This window comes from Sinocyclocheilus anshuiensis, unplaced genomic scaffold (assembly GCF_001515605.1).
Source record: "Sinocyclocheilus anshuiensis isolate Anshui unplaced genomic scaffold, SAMN03320099.WGS_v1.1 scaffold201, whole genome shotgun sequence".
NCBI classification, from domain to species: domain Eukaryota; kingdom Metazoa; phylum Chordata; class Actinopteri; order Cypriniformes; family Cyprinidae; genus Sinocyclocheilus; species Sinocyclocheilus anshuiensis.
Window position 1 is genome coordinate 52120 of NW_015537959.1, and position 18610 is coordinate 70729.

General features: G+C 39.3%; 1 protein-coding gene across 1 annotated transcript in view; it reads left to right on the forward strand.

The window, feature by feature from the left end:
- The window catches only part of LOC107666565 (contactin-3-like), a 49242-nt gene extending 30926 nt beyond the window's left edge, over window positions 1-18316 (forward strand). The window contains exons 11-19 of the mRNA XM_016457978.1: window positions 3129-3298; window positions 6141-6258; window positions 9495-9653; window positions 10026-10175; window positions 11104-11159; window positions 12368-12554; window positions 13802-13914; window positions 14304-14469; window positions 17655-18316. Of these exons, the coding sequence (XP_016313464.1) occupies window positions 3129-3298; window positions 6141-6258; window positions 9495-9653; window positions 10026-10175; window positions 11104-11159; window positions 12368-12554; window positions 13802-13914; window positions 14304-14469; window positions 17655-17755 (1220 nt within the window). The 3' untranslated portion in view covers window positions 17756-18316. The remainder of the gene's footprint in view (window positions 1-3128; window positions 3299-6140; window positions 6259-9494; window positions 9654-10025; window positions 10176-11103; window positions 11160-12367; window positions 12555-13801; window positions 13915-14303; window positions 14470-17654) is intronic.
- The last annotated feature ends 294 nt before the right edge of the window (window positions 18317-18610 follow it).

The following is an 18610-nucleotide window of genomic DNA, read 5'->3' on the forward strand; positions in this document are numbered from 1 at the left end:
CCAGATAAACTTTTAAAAATAATGTATTCTTTTTCAAACGTTTTATTTTAACTTGTTATTTAACATGTTTTAAATGCAATGTTAAAATGATGGTAATGTGAATGATAAAATCCTGTTTTTGTCGTGTAATCGACTATTGTTTTCAGTGTCGACTAGCAGGAGCTGTACCGTTTAGTCAACTAGTCGACTAGACCCGCACATCCCTAGTACATACGGGTATATAAGATGGCGGCGTGCATCCACTCATTCAGATTTTTGCTTCAGAGCAGATCGCTTCATGAGCGTTTTCTCTCGTCTAAGAGAAATCTTCAAGAAACTAAGAAGCTTTCATTGCAGGAGATTCTCGGCTGTGTCAGAAAACAGTGCATTCAGTGGTGTGTTCGCCTCTCCTTTGCACAGATAAATGTTGTGATCCACCCCTGGGCACTCCAGCCTAAAAGAGCAATTTCCTACAGCTTGCATGGCTGAGAGTGTCTTTCTAGATGTCTTTCCGACCATGTGCTTCTGAGTGCGGTATTTTCCTTACCTCTAATGACGGACATGATCGCTGTCTCACGTGTCTTGGCTGCAAGCATGCTGAGACCGCTTTCCCTGCACACCATGGCCATCCTGCAAGTACACCAGGCCAAGGCGCTTAAAAAACTGCACGAGGGTATTTCTGGCCCAGGGATGATGCGTATCTGAGGAGGAGACTCCTCAACAGGGGCGTTGAGCTTACCCCAGGAAGAGAGTGCAGTCCACTTCTTAGGGCGCCGTTAAGTCTTCCCAGAGCACCTCGAAGCATCCCAGAGATGGGTGACCCGGAGATGGAAGGGTTGCCTTCGTGCTGTTTCTGTCTCCCCGCGTCTTTATAAAAGTCACAGAGGGTGTCCTGTCCCCACTTTGGGAGAAGGGCATCCGAGTCCTCAACTCAATCTCGACGACTGGCTTATATTAGCTCACTCGTGAGATCTGTTGTGCGAGCACAGGGATATGGTGCTTCTGTATCTCAGCCACCTGGGTCTTCAGGTCAACTGGGAAAAGTGCAAGCTCTCCCCTGTGCAGAGCATCTCTTTTCTCGTTATGGAGCTGGACTCAGTCAACATGACAGCACGTCTCATGAAAAAACATGCTCAGTTGGTGCTGAACTGCCTGAATTCATTCAGGGGTAAAACGGCGGTTCCTCTAAAACAATTTCAGAGGCTCCTTGGGCATATGGCATCCGGAGCCGCAGTTGCGCTGCTCGGGTTGTTACATATGAGAACGCTTCAGCACTGGCTGCACAGACAAGTCATGAGATGGGCATGGTGCCGTGGCACTCACCGGGTCGGTGTTACCCCGGTTTGTCACCGACTTTTCAGCTCATGGTCGGACCTTGGTTTTCTACGGGCAGGCGTGCACCTGGAGCAAGTGTTGAGGCATGTTGGTGTCACAAATGATGCCTCCATGAGGAGCTGGGGCACTGTGTGCAATGTGCACGCAGCTTCAGTCTCCTGGACAGGACCTCGACTGCAGTGGCACATCAATTACCTCGTGTTGCTGGCAGTACTGCTTGCTCTTCGCTGGTTTTGTCCTTTGCTGCAAGACAAGCATGTGCTCGTCCACATGGACAACACTGCGACGGTTGCGTACATCAACCATCAGGGTGGGATACACTCCTGTCGCATGTCACAACTCGCCCGTTATCTCCTCCTCTGGAGTCAGACGTGGCTCAAATCGCTGTGTGCCGTTCACGTTCCGGGGAGCTCAATCATGCAGCCAATGCACTCTCACGACAGCTTACCCTTCCAGGAGAATGGAGACTCCATCTCCTGCCGGCCCAGCTGATTTGGAGTCGATTCAGGGAAGCCCAGGTGGACCTGTTCACTTCTCAGGAATCCTCCCACTGCCAACTGTTCTACTCCCTCATGAGGCACCCCTCGGCATGGATGCTCTGGCACACAGATGGCCCCGGGGTTTACACAAGTACGGCTTTCCCCCAGTGAGCCTCCTTGCATAGACCTTGTACAAGATCAGGGAGGACGTGGAGCAGATCCTGTTGGTTGCGCCATATTGGCCCACCCGGACCTGGTTTTCCGATCTCACGGAAGTCTGGCTCGGAGTCTTGCTTGCAGCACTATTCCGCTGGTTAAGATATGTGCCCTTATCTTCTTACAGTAAGTTCCCCATCTGGTGAATCCTGGTTGATTCCTCCAACACCCTGTGGCATTCAGACTTAGCAGAGAAGTCTGTTGCCACGTCCAGTATTTGGGTTGCATGAAATTAGTCACCCCCTTTTACTGGACTTAGTGCCATTCATGAGATTCCTTTGGTAATCCTGTATGTTTTTTTCAATGGTACAGTTTCCCTTGGTAAACCCGTGTCTTCCCTAGTTAGTTTGTTTACTGTCAGTTCCTGTTGTGTTCTTCTGAACTCGTGTCACGACAGTTGTCAGATGGGGCTGTAACCAGTCTTACTGTTCACATTCCTATTCAGATGTGTTTCTGCACCCCAACGGTTGCTGAAATCTAGTATAGTGAATGTCGGAACAACCCTATTTTGGCTTTTCTGGTAAGTCCGTATATTTAATAAATGATCTGGCTTATTGGGCGTTGGGTAGGCTACGGATCGAGGTGCATCTGTCCTGACATGCTTGCTTATCAGCACCTGCACCTTCAATTTTCGTAACACAGTTCTGGTTGTGGCGCTTTCCATAGGGACCCCTAATGTCAAAGTAACATCGAACGTGACTGACTGATAGGGAACGTCTCGTTACATATGTAACCTCATTCCCTGTTATGTCCCTCCAGCCACAATCGTGAACTGCGCTGAATGCGGGGATGCCTCTTGGCTTTGCTTACCAGTCTGTGGAAATAAATTGCGATGCTTCATCATGAGATTAGTAGTTCATTCATTGATAAGGACACAGTCTCCTACTTTTGTTAGTTTTATTTTTGCTGTAAATCTTAGAGTCAGTTTGTTTGGTTTCAGGCTCAGAGTTTTTGTACCTGGAGCGTTGATTTCAGGTTTTGCACAAATGTCACGTTTTTGAGATCTGGTTGAAAATATTGCCCTTTAATTATATGGTTTAGAATTCATATATACTATATGTATATATTTACACTTATTATTCATTTAAATGAATCAACCTTATGTGTGATTTTGAGCAGATCCCACACAAATCACCCAGGGTCCAGTGGACATGGAGATCATTGTTGGGGAGAGCATCGTACTGCCCTGCCAGATCTCTTGTGACCCCGCTCTGGATGTTTCATTCTCCTGGGCCTTCAATGGGCAGCTCCTCAATAAACTGGACCAGCATTATGAGCATGTGGGTGGGGTAAGTCATATTTTTTAGATATGCTTTCTGTCTGTATTCTGCTTTATACTGTTTAACGTGTCATAGAAGTGTGTAAAGCTGTTCAACAAAAATCAGTCTTTTTGCCATTTTGTTTTCTTTCAGTTAGCACTTTTTGTATTCCTTTTTGGAACTTATTAATCGTAGGTCTCATTGATCTGTGCTTATGCAAAAATAATTTTGACAATGTTCAGTCAAAAACTGAGGTTCATAAGTTCAAATCAATGAGGTCTGCAATCAGGCAGTTTCAAAATGCAAATTGAAACTGCACATTGCAAATATGACAGTTGTCGTGGACCAATTTAATTTAATTAAAATAAAAACTTTTATTTTGCCGGTCATATGACTGGAGTCTGCATCATATTGTATGTGAATGCATATGATTTTAAACAAATTTATTAAAAAAGTACTATTAATTTCTTTGTGTAAAGCCTTTCTAATGAAGAAAAATACTGAGTGTTCCTTTAATGTCTCTGTACTGTACATCTCTAACAATGAAATGAATTTATTATACTCATTATACTCAACAAATGACAGATTCTGAGGGAGTTGATCCAGTAGTTTACTGTATAATGCTATTATACTCTGAGCCAGACCTACTGTTAAAATGTGGGAGACTTGGCAGAGATCAATTCATCACTCTCTTTTTGAGGTTTTTAGCTGTTCCTTCCACTGCTTAGCAGCCCACTACGTTCACTTTGAGCTCTTTTCCCTCCTCTTCACAGAATAAACATCAATCCATTAAAGTTTTGCCTTCAAAGATCCCAAGTGTAATATCCTCATATGGCTTTTGAATGGTCAGATCTCACATCTCAGACTGCTTTTCTCTGGGATGTGATGACGCCTTTCTAGAAATAGTAATGATTTTAAAGACTGAGAGAATGCCCTAATGAGGACTGACTGGTCAATATTGGATGTGCATGTCTCAACTGAGAAATCCTTAAACAGCTTCATTAATCACCACCCCCAAAGCCATCAAAAAGATGATTTCTTTTTCAAATAAGGTTGCATATTTCAGAGAATTTAATTAGTTATTTTTCTGTGGAAAGCAACAGTAAAATAAAATTATTTTTGACTTTTATATAATTACGGTAATTTCGTGATAAATCTGAACATTTGGGACACACACATAGGAAACGCTCTCATCTTGATTTAAGCCAGTGATTCTTATCAGTAATTATATTCCAGTTCTTCTTATAAATTTCTCAGATGCCACCCGTCTTGTAGGATTATCAACATGAAGTTCACAGCTTGGATGAATTCATTTCCATAATGAAACTAAATTTGTAGCCTAATGCCCTTACTGCTGAAATTGCAGATTTGCCTCTTGTTTGCCAACCACAATCTCCCCCTCAGATAAGAGCATACATCTTATCTCATTTAATTGATTTGAAATCTAAGCGCTTTTATTTCATTAGTGAAGTTGTCTGTGCCAAAGACTTCAGTGCTGCACAGACAATATCAACATCCAAGTGAATCAGTGTCTATAAACAATAGCAATAAAGAATCCATTTTAGTAAACTGAAGATTTTTTACAGATAGGTGTAGATAGAGTAAGAATTAAATGCACCCACTGATAGCACTATTTATTTGCATATGCTGTCTGCATGGTTTTAGCAACTTTTTCACTAAGAGAATTATGCAAATCAGGTAGCAATATAAAATCACCCACAAAAGTGATGCTGTTTGTGAACAATTTTTATGGAAATCGTGATGCATTTTTTCTTTTCAGGATTCTTTAAGGAATAGGAAGTTTCATAGAACACCATTTATTTCAAATAGAAATGTAAATGTCTTTATTGTCACTGTTGATCAATTGAGTGTATCCTTGCGAAGTAAAAAGTATTCCTTTTTTATTGATTTAAAATCTTACTGACCTCAAACTTTAGAACAGTAGTGCAAGTCATGCAAATATATTTTTTATTAGGGCTTTCAGTATAGAATGTTAATTTAATGCATACATAAATGCTTATGTTAAAAATCATCTAAATGGAGAGCAATGGAGTGAAACAAAATGCTTGAGTTTTTCAAAGTTGTCTGTTCTTTTAAAATGGTCTATTCAGTGCTTTCAGTCTTTGAATTAAATTGGATTCTATTCTCTGCATAAATTGATGCATGCAATTAATCAGCATATCAATTAAAAGGATTCAAAGTTTTAATCAGTTGAATCAGTTGCTTTACAATAAATAAGGTCCTCATTATAATTATAACTTTATAATATATGATGATTCTGATGCTCTTTTTACTTGTTAATTACATGTATCATCATGAATATAATAGTATATATATATCTTTATTACTTTACCTGTTTTCACAGTACTTAATCTATTCCCTTGACAGAGCGCTTTTAAAGTTCACCTCCACTCTTATGAACAACTTTCTTCATCTTTATTAGATTAACAAAGGCATTTAATTGTCGTGTGTGGATTTAGTATTCATCACTTGTATGGTTTCGTATCACAGGGTTTTAGCACACTGAATCCAATCACACTACCTCTTAAATGTGATTAAGCTCTAATTAGCCAATTAGCGAGTGAGTTTGGTAGCTGGATCCTGTGCAGTGCCGAAGGAGCCTAAGGCTTGGCCAGAGGAAATATTTATCCATGACGGACATTTCAAATGTAGCAGCGAACAGCCTTTGCCAAAAGTCATCCATTAGCTGTGGAGTTGGGCCACATTTTCATTCCCAAAACCAGCAGGGTGTCTATACTCACTGAATCACTTGCCGGCAAACATAGCAAACAACTCACACATCTTCCTGTCGCTTTAAAGCCCCAGTTGATAGAGTGGATAGTAATGAGTATGTGTGTGTTTATATCTCCAGAGTACATCTGGGGATTTGATGATACGGAATATACAGCTGAAGCACGCCGGAAAGTATGTCTGTGTGGTCGACACAGATGTCGAGAGTTTATCAGCTGTGGCTATTTTAATCGTGAAAGGTAAGAGAGCGATGGCCAGGCAACTGGGGGAGCTTCAAATGCAGGGTTTGGATTTGGAAGGAAAACCTGATTGAAAGATACAAATGCTTTCTTTGCTTTGCCAAGGAAATGTATATGTCTGTTGAATTTATCTGTTATTACATGTTCCATTAGAGGTCATTAGAGGAACATATCAAAGCTGTTTATCAAAGGTTACAAATTAGTTTTAGCGGGATCGATATCTTTCAATTGAAATTAGATGACATGCAAACTTTTACTGCCAGAGCCTATAATAATGCTTTATAACAGTGTAGAATCAGGATATGGAATTCACACTCAGCAAGAACAAAATGCAAGTAAAAACTGGCTGTAGCAAGCAAATAAAACCAGTTGGCCTTACATAAGGATCTTTAAATGTGGGGCCATGTCTCAAACAGGGGGCCGGGGTCTACTAGAGGGCCTCAGCAAACTTCCAAGGGGGCCTCAAGATGACTTAAAATGAATTAGTTGGCTCCAACAATATTTTTCTATGGGTTTTTAAAATAGGGTTTTTCAATTTATGAGTAAAACAATGCGCGTGTTAAACATAAATTGACGATACTTGGACGTTTCAATCTACAATGTGAATTACACACACCCATACTGAAAATGCAAATTTTGAAGCAAATTTTTTTTTTTGTTGTTATTTTTAAAAATGTATGTTTGTAACTACATAAGAAATCTGGAGTGTACATGTTTGCAGTTTACATTGTACAACAAGTATTGTCAAGTTATATTTACCACTGACCTTACTTTACTTATGAATTGAAAAACACCATTATAAAAACCCATAGGAAAATCTCGAGGGAACCTATGGTGAATTTGTCTTTCTGGTTTTGACGTCACAGCTATACTGCGCTCTATAGATGGGGAGTCAAATTATAAATGTCTGATTTCTATAACCTAGAAATGTAGAGTGGGTATAGAAAAGAATCACCCCACTTTAAAATAATCACATTTTGTTGCTTTGCTGCCTGAAATGAAGACAGACACAGTTTTTGTTTTAGTCAGCTGTATTTACTCAGTGCAACTTATAACATCCTAGTGAAAGAAATAACACCATGTCAGAAAAAAAATAAAGCCAGAATCACTGAGTTAGAAAAAGGATCACCCCCTTGTGTCAGTATTTTGTTAAACCACCTTTTGCTTTAATTACAGCCTTGAGTCTGTTGGGTTATGTCTCTACTAACTTTCCACATCTAGACTTTGCAATATTTGTCCACTCTTCTTTGCAGAACTGCTCAAGTTCAGTTAAATGTGATGGTGAGCGTTTGTGGACTGCAGTCTTCAAGTCATTCCACAGATTTTCAGTGGGGTTTAAGTCTGGGCTCTGACTCGGCCCTGCAAGGACATTCACCATTTTCTCCTTCATCCACTGTGCTTTGGGTCATAGTCATGTTGGAAGGTAAACCTTCTTCCCGTTGACAACTTTCTGGCAGAGGGCTGCAGAATTTCCTCAAGAATGTGACAGTATTTTGCCCCATCCAATTTTCCTTCTATCCTGACAAATTGCTCCAGTTCCTGCTGCAGAGAAAAAACCCCATAACAGGATATTACCACCTCCATGCTTTACTGTTGGCAGGGATGGGCAGTATTTCAGATACATGTATTTAAAATACGTATTTGAAATACGAAACACTATTTTGTCAAATTATTAAATTTCAGTCTCATCTACCTCAGAAACGTCAAGGTGCGTTTTGGCAAAGCTCAGTCGTGACTGCATGTGGCCTTTCTTGAGGAGTGGATTTTTTCTTGCAACCCTCCCATACAAGCCACATTTGTGGAGAATTTATGATATTGTTGTCACATGCACACAATGACCACACTTTGTCATAAATTCCTGCAGCTGCCGCAGAGTTGCTGTAGGCCTCTTGGTAGCCTCTCTGAGCAGTTTCCTCCTGGCTCTTTCATCCAATTTGGAGCGACAACCTGATCCAGGGAGGGTCTGTGTTGTACCAAATACCTTTTTCTAAATACATTTTATTTTTTTTGGTGCCTGTCCACAACTTTATCCCGGAGATCTTTTGATGGGTGCCCATAGTTGATTGTTTGCTTCAGTTACACTACCAAGGACTGAAAGTCTCCAGGAAAGCGCTTTTCATGCTGAGCTAATCAAAATGATCACAGTTGAAAGTCAAATGGCTTTGTGTGCCATTGAGAAGGTGATTAGCTACACCTGATTGAGAGGCCATGCAAGGACATTCACCTTTTTCTCCTTCAACCACTGTGTGCTCAGTTTTGCTGTGTGCTTTGGGTCATTGACATGTTAGAAGGGAAACCTTCTTCCCATTGACAAATTTCTGGCAGAGGGCATATATTCCTGATTCATATATTCGTGATTGTTTTTTGTTTTTTTTCTGACATGTTGGTGCTATATCTTTCACTTGGATGTTGCAAAACTCAATAGGCATTTTTTAATGAATATACATTTTTCTAGTTCTTCCAAGCTCTAAAATGTTGTATCAGGTCGAAATTGTAAGTAAAAAGTATTCATATAATCAATTATTAAGATTATTGAGATTAAGTAACTGGAACAGGCATGAAAAAAAACAGAAGGACCCCTGAAGGACATTCTGCTCCTAAAACTTCCAGCAGTTTAATTTACAGAAACTAGGAGTGTCTGGCCTTTGAATTTTATGCACAATGGGGGGCCTTGGTTTAAAATGAATTATGTAAATGTTAGTCAGACCAAAGATGCATGCAAACTCCTCACACCAAAATCAAATATGAAGAAAAAAAATTACAATTTGTCTTGATGATTTGTCTTTGAGTGCCTTTTAGGTGAGAAGCAAACACTGTCTGGTCTTATTATTGATGCTACAAGTGACCTGCGCTGACAAAACCACCAAACATTATGCTCCATTTCGTTATATTTTCCCCCAAAGGAGTGTGAATTTGACAAAGGAAGACAACTCTCTGCACATTTTTAATTGGAAATTTGCAGCTACTTGCAGCTTTTCAAAGGAGACGTGCTGTAGCTGTTAAGAAAACAGCTCAAGCCTCTGAAAAGCTTTCCTGTGATTCTCAAAGAGATCTAGTGTTCCCACAAAAGCAACCGCTTAAAATGTAATAACGCCTTTTAGAGACTGGCCTTATATCACAGTTTAGTGGGGCGATAAGCGGAGCGCTTCCTGGCAGGGGGTGAGCAAGGTTAGATGTCAGTGAAGGTAACTTCATTTCTAATTGCTAATTCACTGCTAATTGTCTGATTGAATCAGGTCCCCCAGGAGCTCCAGATGGCGTAACAGTGGAGGAGATCACAGACAGCACGGCTCAGCTTTCTTGGAGACCCGGCCAGGATAATGGCAGCCCCATCACAAGCTATATCATCCAGGCCAAGACAGCTTTCACAGTGGGCTGGCAAGCAGTGAACACGGGTAACAATACAGGATTAGCTAAAGCTAGTCAAGCAGCGCATCAATTCAGCAAGAGACTGAAATTACCATAGCACGTCTCATGTGCTTTTAAGAAAGAAGCTTATGCTCGCTTTGAGTACATATAAGGGCCTCTAAGTACTAACGCAAAACGACTTAATCTGGTCTCTTGCCTTGCCGCTTGAATCTGAATTCATTCAAACAACATCCCACCCAGACAGGGGCATGGTATAGAACAATTTTTTTATGTTTTGTGACATTTCTGGCTTACTGTAAACATAGGCTCAAAATTGGGCTCCTGTTGTTGACTTTCATGGCGCGGCCGTGTAATCCAGGTATTTTCAGTTAAACCGTGGCTTTTCTGTTTGCTCTCAGTCCCGGAGGTGATTGATGGGAACACCTTGACGGCAACGGTGGTGGATCTGAACGCATGGGTGGAGTATGAGTTCAGAGTGCTGGCCAGAAACAGTGTCGGCGTGGGGGAACCGAGTCCCACTTCTCTTAAAACTAGAACTGAAGATGCAGGTGAGTCACCAACGGTGTTAATTTATACACACATTTTTTAACTGAAAGTCAAATTGGAAAATATCTCATTTAAATTGTGGTTTTGCCATGTAATATTCATTCCTTTTAGGCAATTTTATTTTGATCTAATTTTAGTCTATGAAAATAACATTTTAGTTAATGAGAGCACAAAATTATAGCAAATATTCAAACATTATATGTATTAATTTAAACATATACCAACATTTAACCAATGCATGTGAAACTCTGCCTGTTACGTAAACCCTACTGAAATAACATAATGAGTACACTATAGTAATACAATCTTGTGAATTTTCTATGGTTTAGCTATTCATTGCCTTTGTTTTAGTGCATTGTTACAGAAAAAACAAATTCACAACATTACACCTTCTGACTAACTATTGACTTAGTTAACTTGTGCATTCGAACCATTATTTCAAATACAGTTCATAACATTTGGGGTCAGTGAGATTTTTTTATATTTTTGAAAGAAGTTTCTTATGCTCACCAAGGTTGCATTTATTTGATCGAAAATACAGTAAAAACAGTAATATTGTAAAATATTATCACTAGATAACTGTTTTCTAATATCATTTAAAATGTAATTTATTCCAGTAATGGCAAAGCTGAATTTTCAGAAATCTTTCTAATATGAATTATAAATGTCTTTACTGTCCTGTTTGATCAATTTAATTGATCCTTCTTGAATATAAGTATTCATTTCTTTTAAAAAATCTTACTGACCCTAAACTATTGAATAGTAGTGTATGAATGGTAGTGTAGTGTAAATACACCGATCAGGCATAACATTATGACCACTGACAGGTGAAGTGAATAACACTGATTATCTCTTCATCACGGCACCTGTTAGTGGGTGGGATATATTAGGCAGCAAGTGAACATTTTGTCCTCAAAGTTGATGTGTTAGAAGCAGGAAAAATGGGCAAGCATAAGGATTTGAGCAAGTTGGACAAGGGCCAAATAGTGATGGCTAGACAAATGGGACAGAGCATCTCCAAAACTGCAGCTCTTGTGGGGTGTTCCCGGTCTGCAGTGGTCAGTATCTATCAAAAGTGCTCCAAGGAAGGAACAGCGGTGAACCGGCGACAGGGTCAAGGGCTGTCAAGGCTCATTGATGCACGTGGGGAGTGAAGACTGGCCCGTGTGGTCTGATTCAACAGACGAGCTACTGTAGCTCAAATTGCTCAAGAAGTTAATGCTGGTTCTGATGGAAAGGTGTCAGAATACACAGTGCATCACAGTTTGTTGCGTATGGGGCTGCATAGCAGCAGACCAGTCAGGGTGCCCATGCTAACCTCTGTCCACCGTCGGAAGCACCAACACCGGGCTCGTGAGCATCAGAACTGGACCACGGAGCAATGGAAGAAGGTGGCCTGGTCTGATGAATCACGTTTTCTTTTACATCAGGTGCATCGTTTACCTGAGGAACACATGGCACCAGGATGCACTATGGGAAGAAGGCAAGCCGGTGGAGGCAGTGCGACTCTTTGGGCAATGTTCTGCTGGGAAACCTTGGGTCCTGCCGTCCATGTGGATGTTACTTTGACACGTACCACCTAACTAAGCATTGTTGCAGACCATGTACACCCTTTGATGGGAACGGTATTCCCTGGTGGCTGTGGTCTCTTTCAGCAGGATAATGCGCCCTGCCACAAAGCAAAAATGGTTCAGGAATGGTCCAAATTCCCCAGATCTCAATCCAATCGAGCATCTGTGGGATGTGTTGAACAAACAAGTTCGATCCATGGAGGCCCCACCTCGCAACTTACAGAACTTAAAGGATCTGCTGCTAACATCCAGATACCACAGCACACCTTCAGGGGTCTAGTGGAGTCCATGCCGCTGCACCTCAAAGTTCCCTCTGTACCCATGGAAACGCTCCATTTGAAAATAAGAATAGGGTACCCTGTTCTTACCGTATGCATAGGAGGCCCTCTCTGCAGCACGGGCAAAATGGCTTTTCTTCATCTTTTTTGAGGACACAGAAAACATTAGATATTCCTCTGTGAAACCCTCCATCCATGTCACCCCCAAACCCACTGTGTGGAGAAAAGTGGAAAAACTCCTGTATAATAATTCTTCTGCACTGAACATAATGGCACCGTAGCATTATATCCGTGAGGCTTTAGATCCCACAGTCTGTGCTTTCTCTCCATTGCTCTTGAAATCAGGTGGTGTACTGGGAGGATGATACAAAACCAGAGACCATGGGCAAAGTCAGAGTGTCTGCCAATCAGAACAAGGTTAACATCAGTGGACTGAGAGAATACACTCAGTATTTCCTGACAGTGAGCGTTTTCAACACAGCGGGAACTGGCCCTCTGTCTCCCACCATCAATGTGACCACCAAGAAGTCCCGTAAGTATATGCTTCTTAAAATTATCAGTTTATTTAAGCATTGCCTATGCAGGTATATATTATATCATATCACTGGGGTGGGCAAACTTGGCCCTTCCAGGTCACTTTCCTTCAGAGTTTAGCGCCAACTCTAATCAAACACACCTGAACCAGCTAATCATTGTCTTCAAGACTACTAGAAAGCTACAGGCAGGTGAGTTTTATCAGGGTTGGATCAAATCTCTGCAGGAAAGTGGCCTGGAAGGGCCAAGTTTGCCCATCACTGTCATAGCATATATCATATCATGTCATATATCATATCATATTATATTATATTATATTATATTACATATTTTTGTCTAATTGTAATATTTGCACTTTGTAAAAAAAAATGTCCTTTTTATTGTTGAAAAAGGATAAAGGCACCTGTCATTTGATATACTGTACTGTTATTATTGTTAAAGTTTTTTTTTTTTTTTGCAAGTGTTTTGCAAGCATTTATTTGATCAAAAATACAGTAAAAATCTGTAGTGTTGTGGAAAAATAAAACTCTACTTTAATATATTTTCAAATGCCATTTATTCTGTTAATGGAAAAGGTGAATTTTCAGCAGCCATTACTCCTGTCTTCAGCGTCACATGAATAGAAAGCATTGATTTGAAATGGCAATTTTTGTAACATTATAAATGTATTTACTGTCACTTTTGTTGTGTGTCCTTGCTGAATAAATGTAAAGAAAAATAAAGATTTAAAGGATTATTGGTTATAAGATTCAGTCAGCATTTAATAACCATCATCGTTCCAAACTTTTATGTCTTTCTTTGTTGTCCGTGGGAAATATAATGAGATATTTAAATGAATGTTCATGCTGCTCTTTCTGATACAGCGAAAGAATACAATGACCAGCAAAAGTACCTAAGTAGTCCTTAGTTTGCATACTAAAAAGACTTGTAATATAACATACAAAACATATGGACTATTTGTATGTGTTTGTTGTCCTTTCTGGAGGGTGATGGTCCTTGGTGACTATGTTTTGTTTTGTTTTGACTTTTTGCCAAAAGTTTCCTTTTGTGTTTTACAGAAGAAAGCAAGTCATACATGTTTGAAATGCCAGAATAGTCATTCATAGTTCTAGAACTCTACGCTTAAGTATAGTATAATACATAATGACATTGACAGGAGAGGTGCCTGGCTGTCTGTTTGTTCATAATGTCATAATGTATTATGTCGTCACATGTACAGTAACTAATGGTGGTGTTTCCTCTCAGCACCCGGGCAGCCACCTTTGAACGTGGAGTGGAATCTGATTGGCTCTAAGCTCACTGTTCATTGGGAGCCTGTCATTTCTCTGGAGATGGAGTCAGATGTTACTGGTTATCAGGTAAGTGCTTCCCAGAAATGTAAACCTCAAAGCCAAACTGTAGGGCATTATTTTCATATAATCATATTAGCTTGTTCTATTCCAGTGAGCATTTAGGAAACAACTGCATTAAAGTTGTTAAACAACTGCAGTGCTGCATTAAAGTGTATATCTTTATTTTGTTGGACGATTACCCACCTTAGTGGTAACGGAAATTAAAAATAAAACTAATTTATACCGCAGATCTTCAAAATATGTGCTGTACAGTATAGCGAAAACACCAGGTGTGCTAATAAACACAGTTCCCTACAGTGTATGATAATTTGATTTTACTTCCTTTATCGACTAAAATAGCTTGTGCTGAATAAATCTAAGTGGTTGTTAGCACCTCTCTCATTTGTTCTCTCCAGGTGTCCTACAGAAGGAACCGGCATAAAGAAATTAACACAATAACAACAAATCTGACCTCAGTGGAGCTCACGCTACCTGCAGATGATGATTACATCATTCAGATACGAGCGCTGAGTGACGGAGGAGAAGGGATGCCAACCGAACCCATCAACATACATAAACTTAGTAAGAACGCACTCATTTTTGAATTTGATGAATTTGAGTGTATTGGTCTTCTGAAATAAGTTTTTTTTTTTGTCCAGTGTACAATATTGTTCAAAAGTTTGGGGTCAATAATAATAATGTATACTTCAATTTAGCAAGGAATACAATTTTTAAAAATCTATTTCAAATAAATACTGTTCGTTTGAACTTTATTCATCAAAAGTTTCCACAAAATAATTAAGCAGCACAACTGTTTTCAACATTGATAATAATCAGAAATGTTTCCTGAGCAGCAAATCAGCATATTAGAATGATTTCTGAAGGATCATGTGACACTGAAGACTGGAGTAATGATGCTGAAAATTCAGCTTTGCATCACAGGAATAAATTACATTTTATAATATATTACAATAGGAAATGGTTATTTTAAATTGTGATAACATTTCACATTATTACTATTTTTACTATATTTTTGACCAAAAAAATGCTGCCTTGTTGAACATAAGAGAATTCTTTTGCTCATAAAAGAAAAAAAAAACCTACTGACCCCAGACTTTTGAAAGGTAGTGGAAATTCATTATTCATTATAATTACGGATGCACCAAAATTAAAATGATTGCTGATATTATAATTCTAAAAATGCTGAAAGTGAATTTAGGCAACACAACATTAAAATGTACAGTATGAGAAATGGCTGTTCATTTTGAGATTGGCTAAAAATTACATTTACCAAGGGAATTTTTTATTATTATATTTTTTTTTAAGATTCATTTTGCTGTCATTTAACGCTCACTTAAATCTAATTGTAACAATAGTGGAAATGTTATAATGTGCTCCACCTCTCAAATAACTTGCCTTTTCTGCTGACGTCACTCAGGCTGCGTGGCTATTGAATAATATTAACCAATAGCAAAATATTTGGAATGTACCATATTCTTTTCACCATCCAATCAATTCCTGTTGAATCAAAATAAGTCCTGCCCTAGATTAATCAAATTAAGTCCTCCCCCACATTTTTCGAATCAAATATCCTCTTTCACTCAGAAAATGTAATGAAACTAAAAACTCACCTCGCCTGACTCACAGATCTTTCCGAATCAGAGTGGTGATATAACTAAATGGCTGAATAGTTTACTCAATGTTTTTTCCATCCATCTCTTCTTGTGGGCCGGTTGTGAACAATGATAAGAGGGAATGACACTGACAGGGTTATGAGCCAATCACACTGCTGTGAAGTCACTGCTCATATTTTCTGATTACCCTTTAGGACCTTTATGAAAATGCAACAAGCTCAAGGAGGCCAAAAAAAAGTGCTACCATCCCGGTGTCCCTGTTGGAAAGTGTTACTTTAGAAAAATTAGCGATTTATGAATTAGATTTTCAGTTGTTTATATTCGGCTCATTTATTTTATGTCTGCATCCTTACACAATATTACATTTCCATACGTGAGTTAAACCTGTAGGCGTGTGCAAAGCACATCCACTGCCCTCCTCTTTCAATGCCCATGATGTAAAAGATAAATATTCAATGCCAAAGGGATATTAAACACACAGGCCCCTATAAAATAAACAATTCACAGTTGACCTCATAATGTTCTACTCCTGTTCCCCTGAGTGAAGAGCGCAGGTGCAGTTTGCAGCGGAGACGCTCTCTTACTGCAGCCCACAGAGTTTAATGCACCTCTCTAAATGAGTTCTCACTGATTTGATGTGTCCTCCTCGTACACCTTTTATTCTCCACTGGGCTAAGCAGTCTGATCTTTATTAACTATAGCCCAAGCTCTCGCCATCTATCTCTGCCCGTTGGTCTCCGCTCCCCCATGCATACAATGTCACAGGATGATGCAACTGCAACGGACAACTGTTCTCTGTGGCTTATTGTTCACATTTTTCATCGAAAGGCCTGCAATGTCTCGTTTTCAAGAAAAAGCCCTGACTCTTTTTTTAGTTAGTCATTTAAACTAGGAAAGTCTGCTCAGTGAGCATCTGCTGGACCTCAGTGAAAATGCAACTGTTTTTTACACTAATTTTGATCAAATAAATGCAGATAATTGTTGAGCATAAGATACTTCTTAAATTAAAGAATTTTACAGACCCCAAGCTTTTGAACAGTGTGCATTCATGTTTCAGTTCCATTCAGTTCCCTTTAGTTTCTGGGTTAAAGGAATAGTTCACCCAAAAATGAACATTTGCTGAAAATGTACTCACCCTCAGGACATCCAAGATGTAAATGAATTTGTTTCTTCATTGCAACAGATTTGGAGAAATGTAGCATTGCATCACTTGCTCACCAATGGATCCTTTGCAGTGATTGGGTGCCATCAGAATGAGAGTCCAAACAGCTGATAAAAACATCACAATACTCCACAAGTAATCCACGACCAACTGTTTTGGACTGTTTTCACTTTGTAAAGAGTGTTTGATATGTGCATATTTCACTCCTGATTCAAACTACTCAACCTTTTCATTGGAGAAAGCAAGATTATGGATAAAGTAATCGTATTTTAGCTGGAAACAACGGTCTGAAATTAAAAACTGATTATTGATGGATTTGTTTATTACAAACAAATTAATTGATGTACTGGAGTGGTGTGGATTACTTGTGGATTATTGTGATGTTTGACGGCACCCATTCACTGCAGAGCATCCATTGGTAAGCAAGAGATGTAACGCTAAATTTCAAGATTTAAAATTTCAGATGAAGAAACGAACTCATCTACATCTTGCATGATTTGATGGTGAGTAAATGTTCAGCAATTTTTCATTTTTAGATTTTTAAAGATATACTTTGCTGTAATAACGCTCATTTAAATCTCAATATAACAGCAGGGAAAATTTTATGTTTTGTATATGTATATGTTATATATATATATATATGTATACGTATATGTATATATGTTTTTTCGATTGTTAATGTTGGAAATTATTAGCTGTGCCAATAGTAAGGTTTTCTAACCTGCTTTACTTTTAATTAGTCATTTAAACTGGAAAAACTGCTCAGTGAGCATCTACTGGAAGTCGATGCAAATCCGCTCAGAGCACAAGAATGTCCAGATGTAGAGCTAAACACTGATAAAGCTATAACTTCATCCTTCAATTCCCAAAGAAGCCTTTTCTCTATTGCTCTTTTATTACCCTCAGTCTATATTCATCAATTACAAGTTAATAAGCTTCAGTGCCTTTAAGTCCTGTTTTCCATGTTCCAGGTATGAGCGTACGAGGGTCCAGAGCCTGGCGACCCAACACCATCCCCGTCTCCTTGCTTTCTATCATCGTGTTATCGACACTGCGACTGGCTTTGTGTTAACGGTCTGAAGGATCGAACATCTTCTGACCGGTTTGATTGCCCACATACTTCCTCATTGTGGAATCGTTGGAAAGGTGCACCGAAACACTTTTGAAGAGAGATTATCGATCTATCTCTCCATAGTTATCTGAGGCAATGCCCTGCGAGCCATTCAAGGAGCGTAACGGGAAAAAGTCAGCGTCACGATGGTCGGATTTTGTGTGCATGTGTTATGTACTGTTTATCATTGTGTCCTTGCAAGTGATCCGAGACCCTAACAAGGTTTCAACCGAAGGTTTTTGAAGCATACCAGTGTACGAGGAGGGATGAGTCATGTTACTGCACTAAGATTCCATCTTCTCATTGATCCCTCAGAACAAATGCCTTACTTCCATGTACATGCCAAAGTAGTTAACATCCTTTTACTTCTTACTAAGCTACTGTTTGTTATACTTGTGGTTGTTTTGTAATTATCCCATCATTAATTGAAGGATTAGTTCACCCAAAAATCATTTACACACCCTCATGTTGTTGTCATGTGACTTTCATTTTTCTGTAGGACACAAAGGAGCAATTTTAAAGAATGTTCCCATGCAATTACAATGAATGGAGTCAGAGGTCTTTTAAAGTAGTAGTTCACTCAAAAATGAAAATTTACTTACCCTCTGGTCATCCAAGATATAGCTGAGTTTCTTTCTTAATCAAAACAGATCTGGAGGAATGTAGCATTACGTCACTTGCTCACCAATGGATCCTCTGCAGTGAATGGGTGCCATCAGAATGAGAGTCCAAAAAGCTGATAAAAACATCACAGTAATCCACTAATAATCAACACCTCTCCAGTCAATCTTGTAAAGTGAAAAACCACTTGTTTGT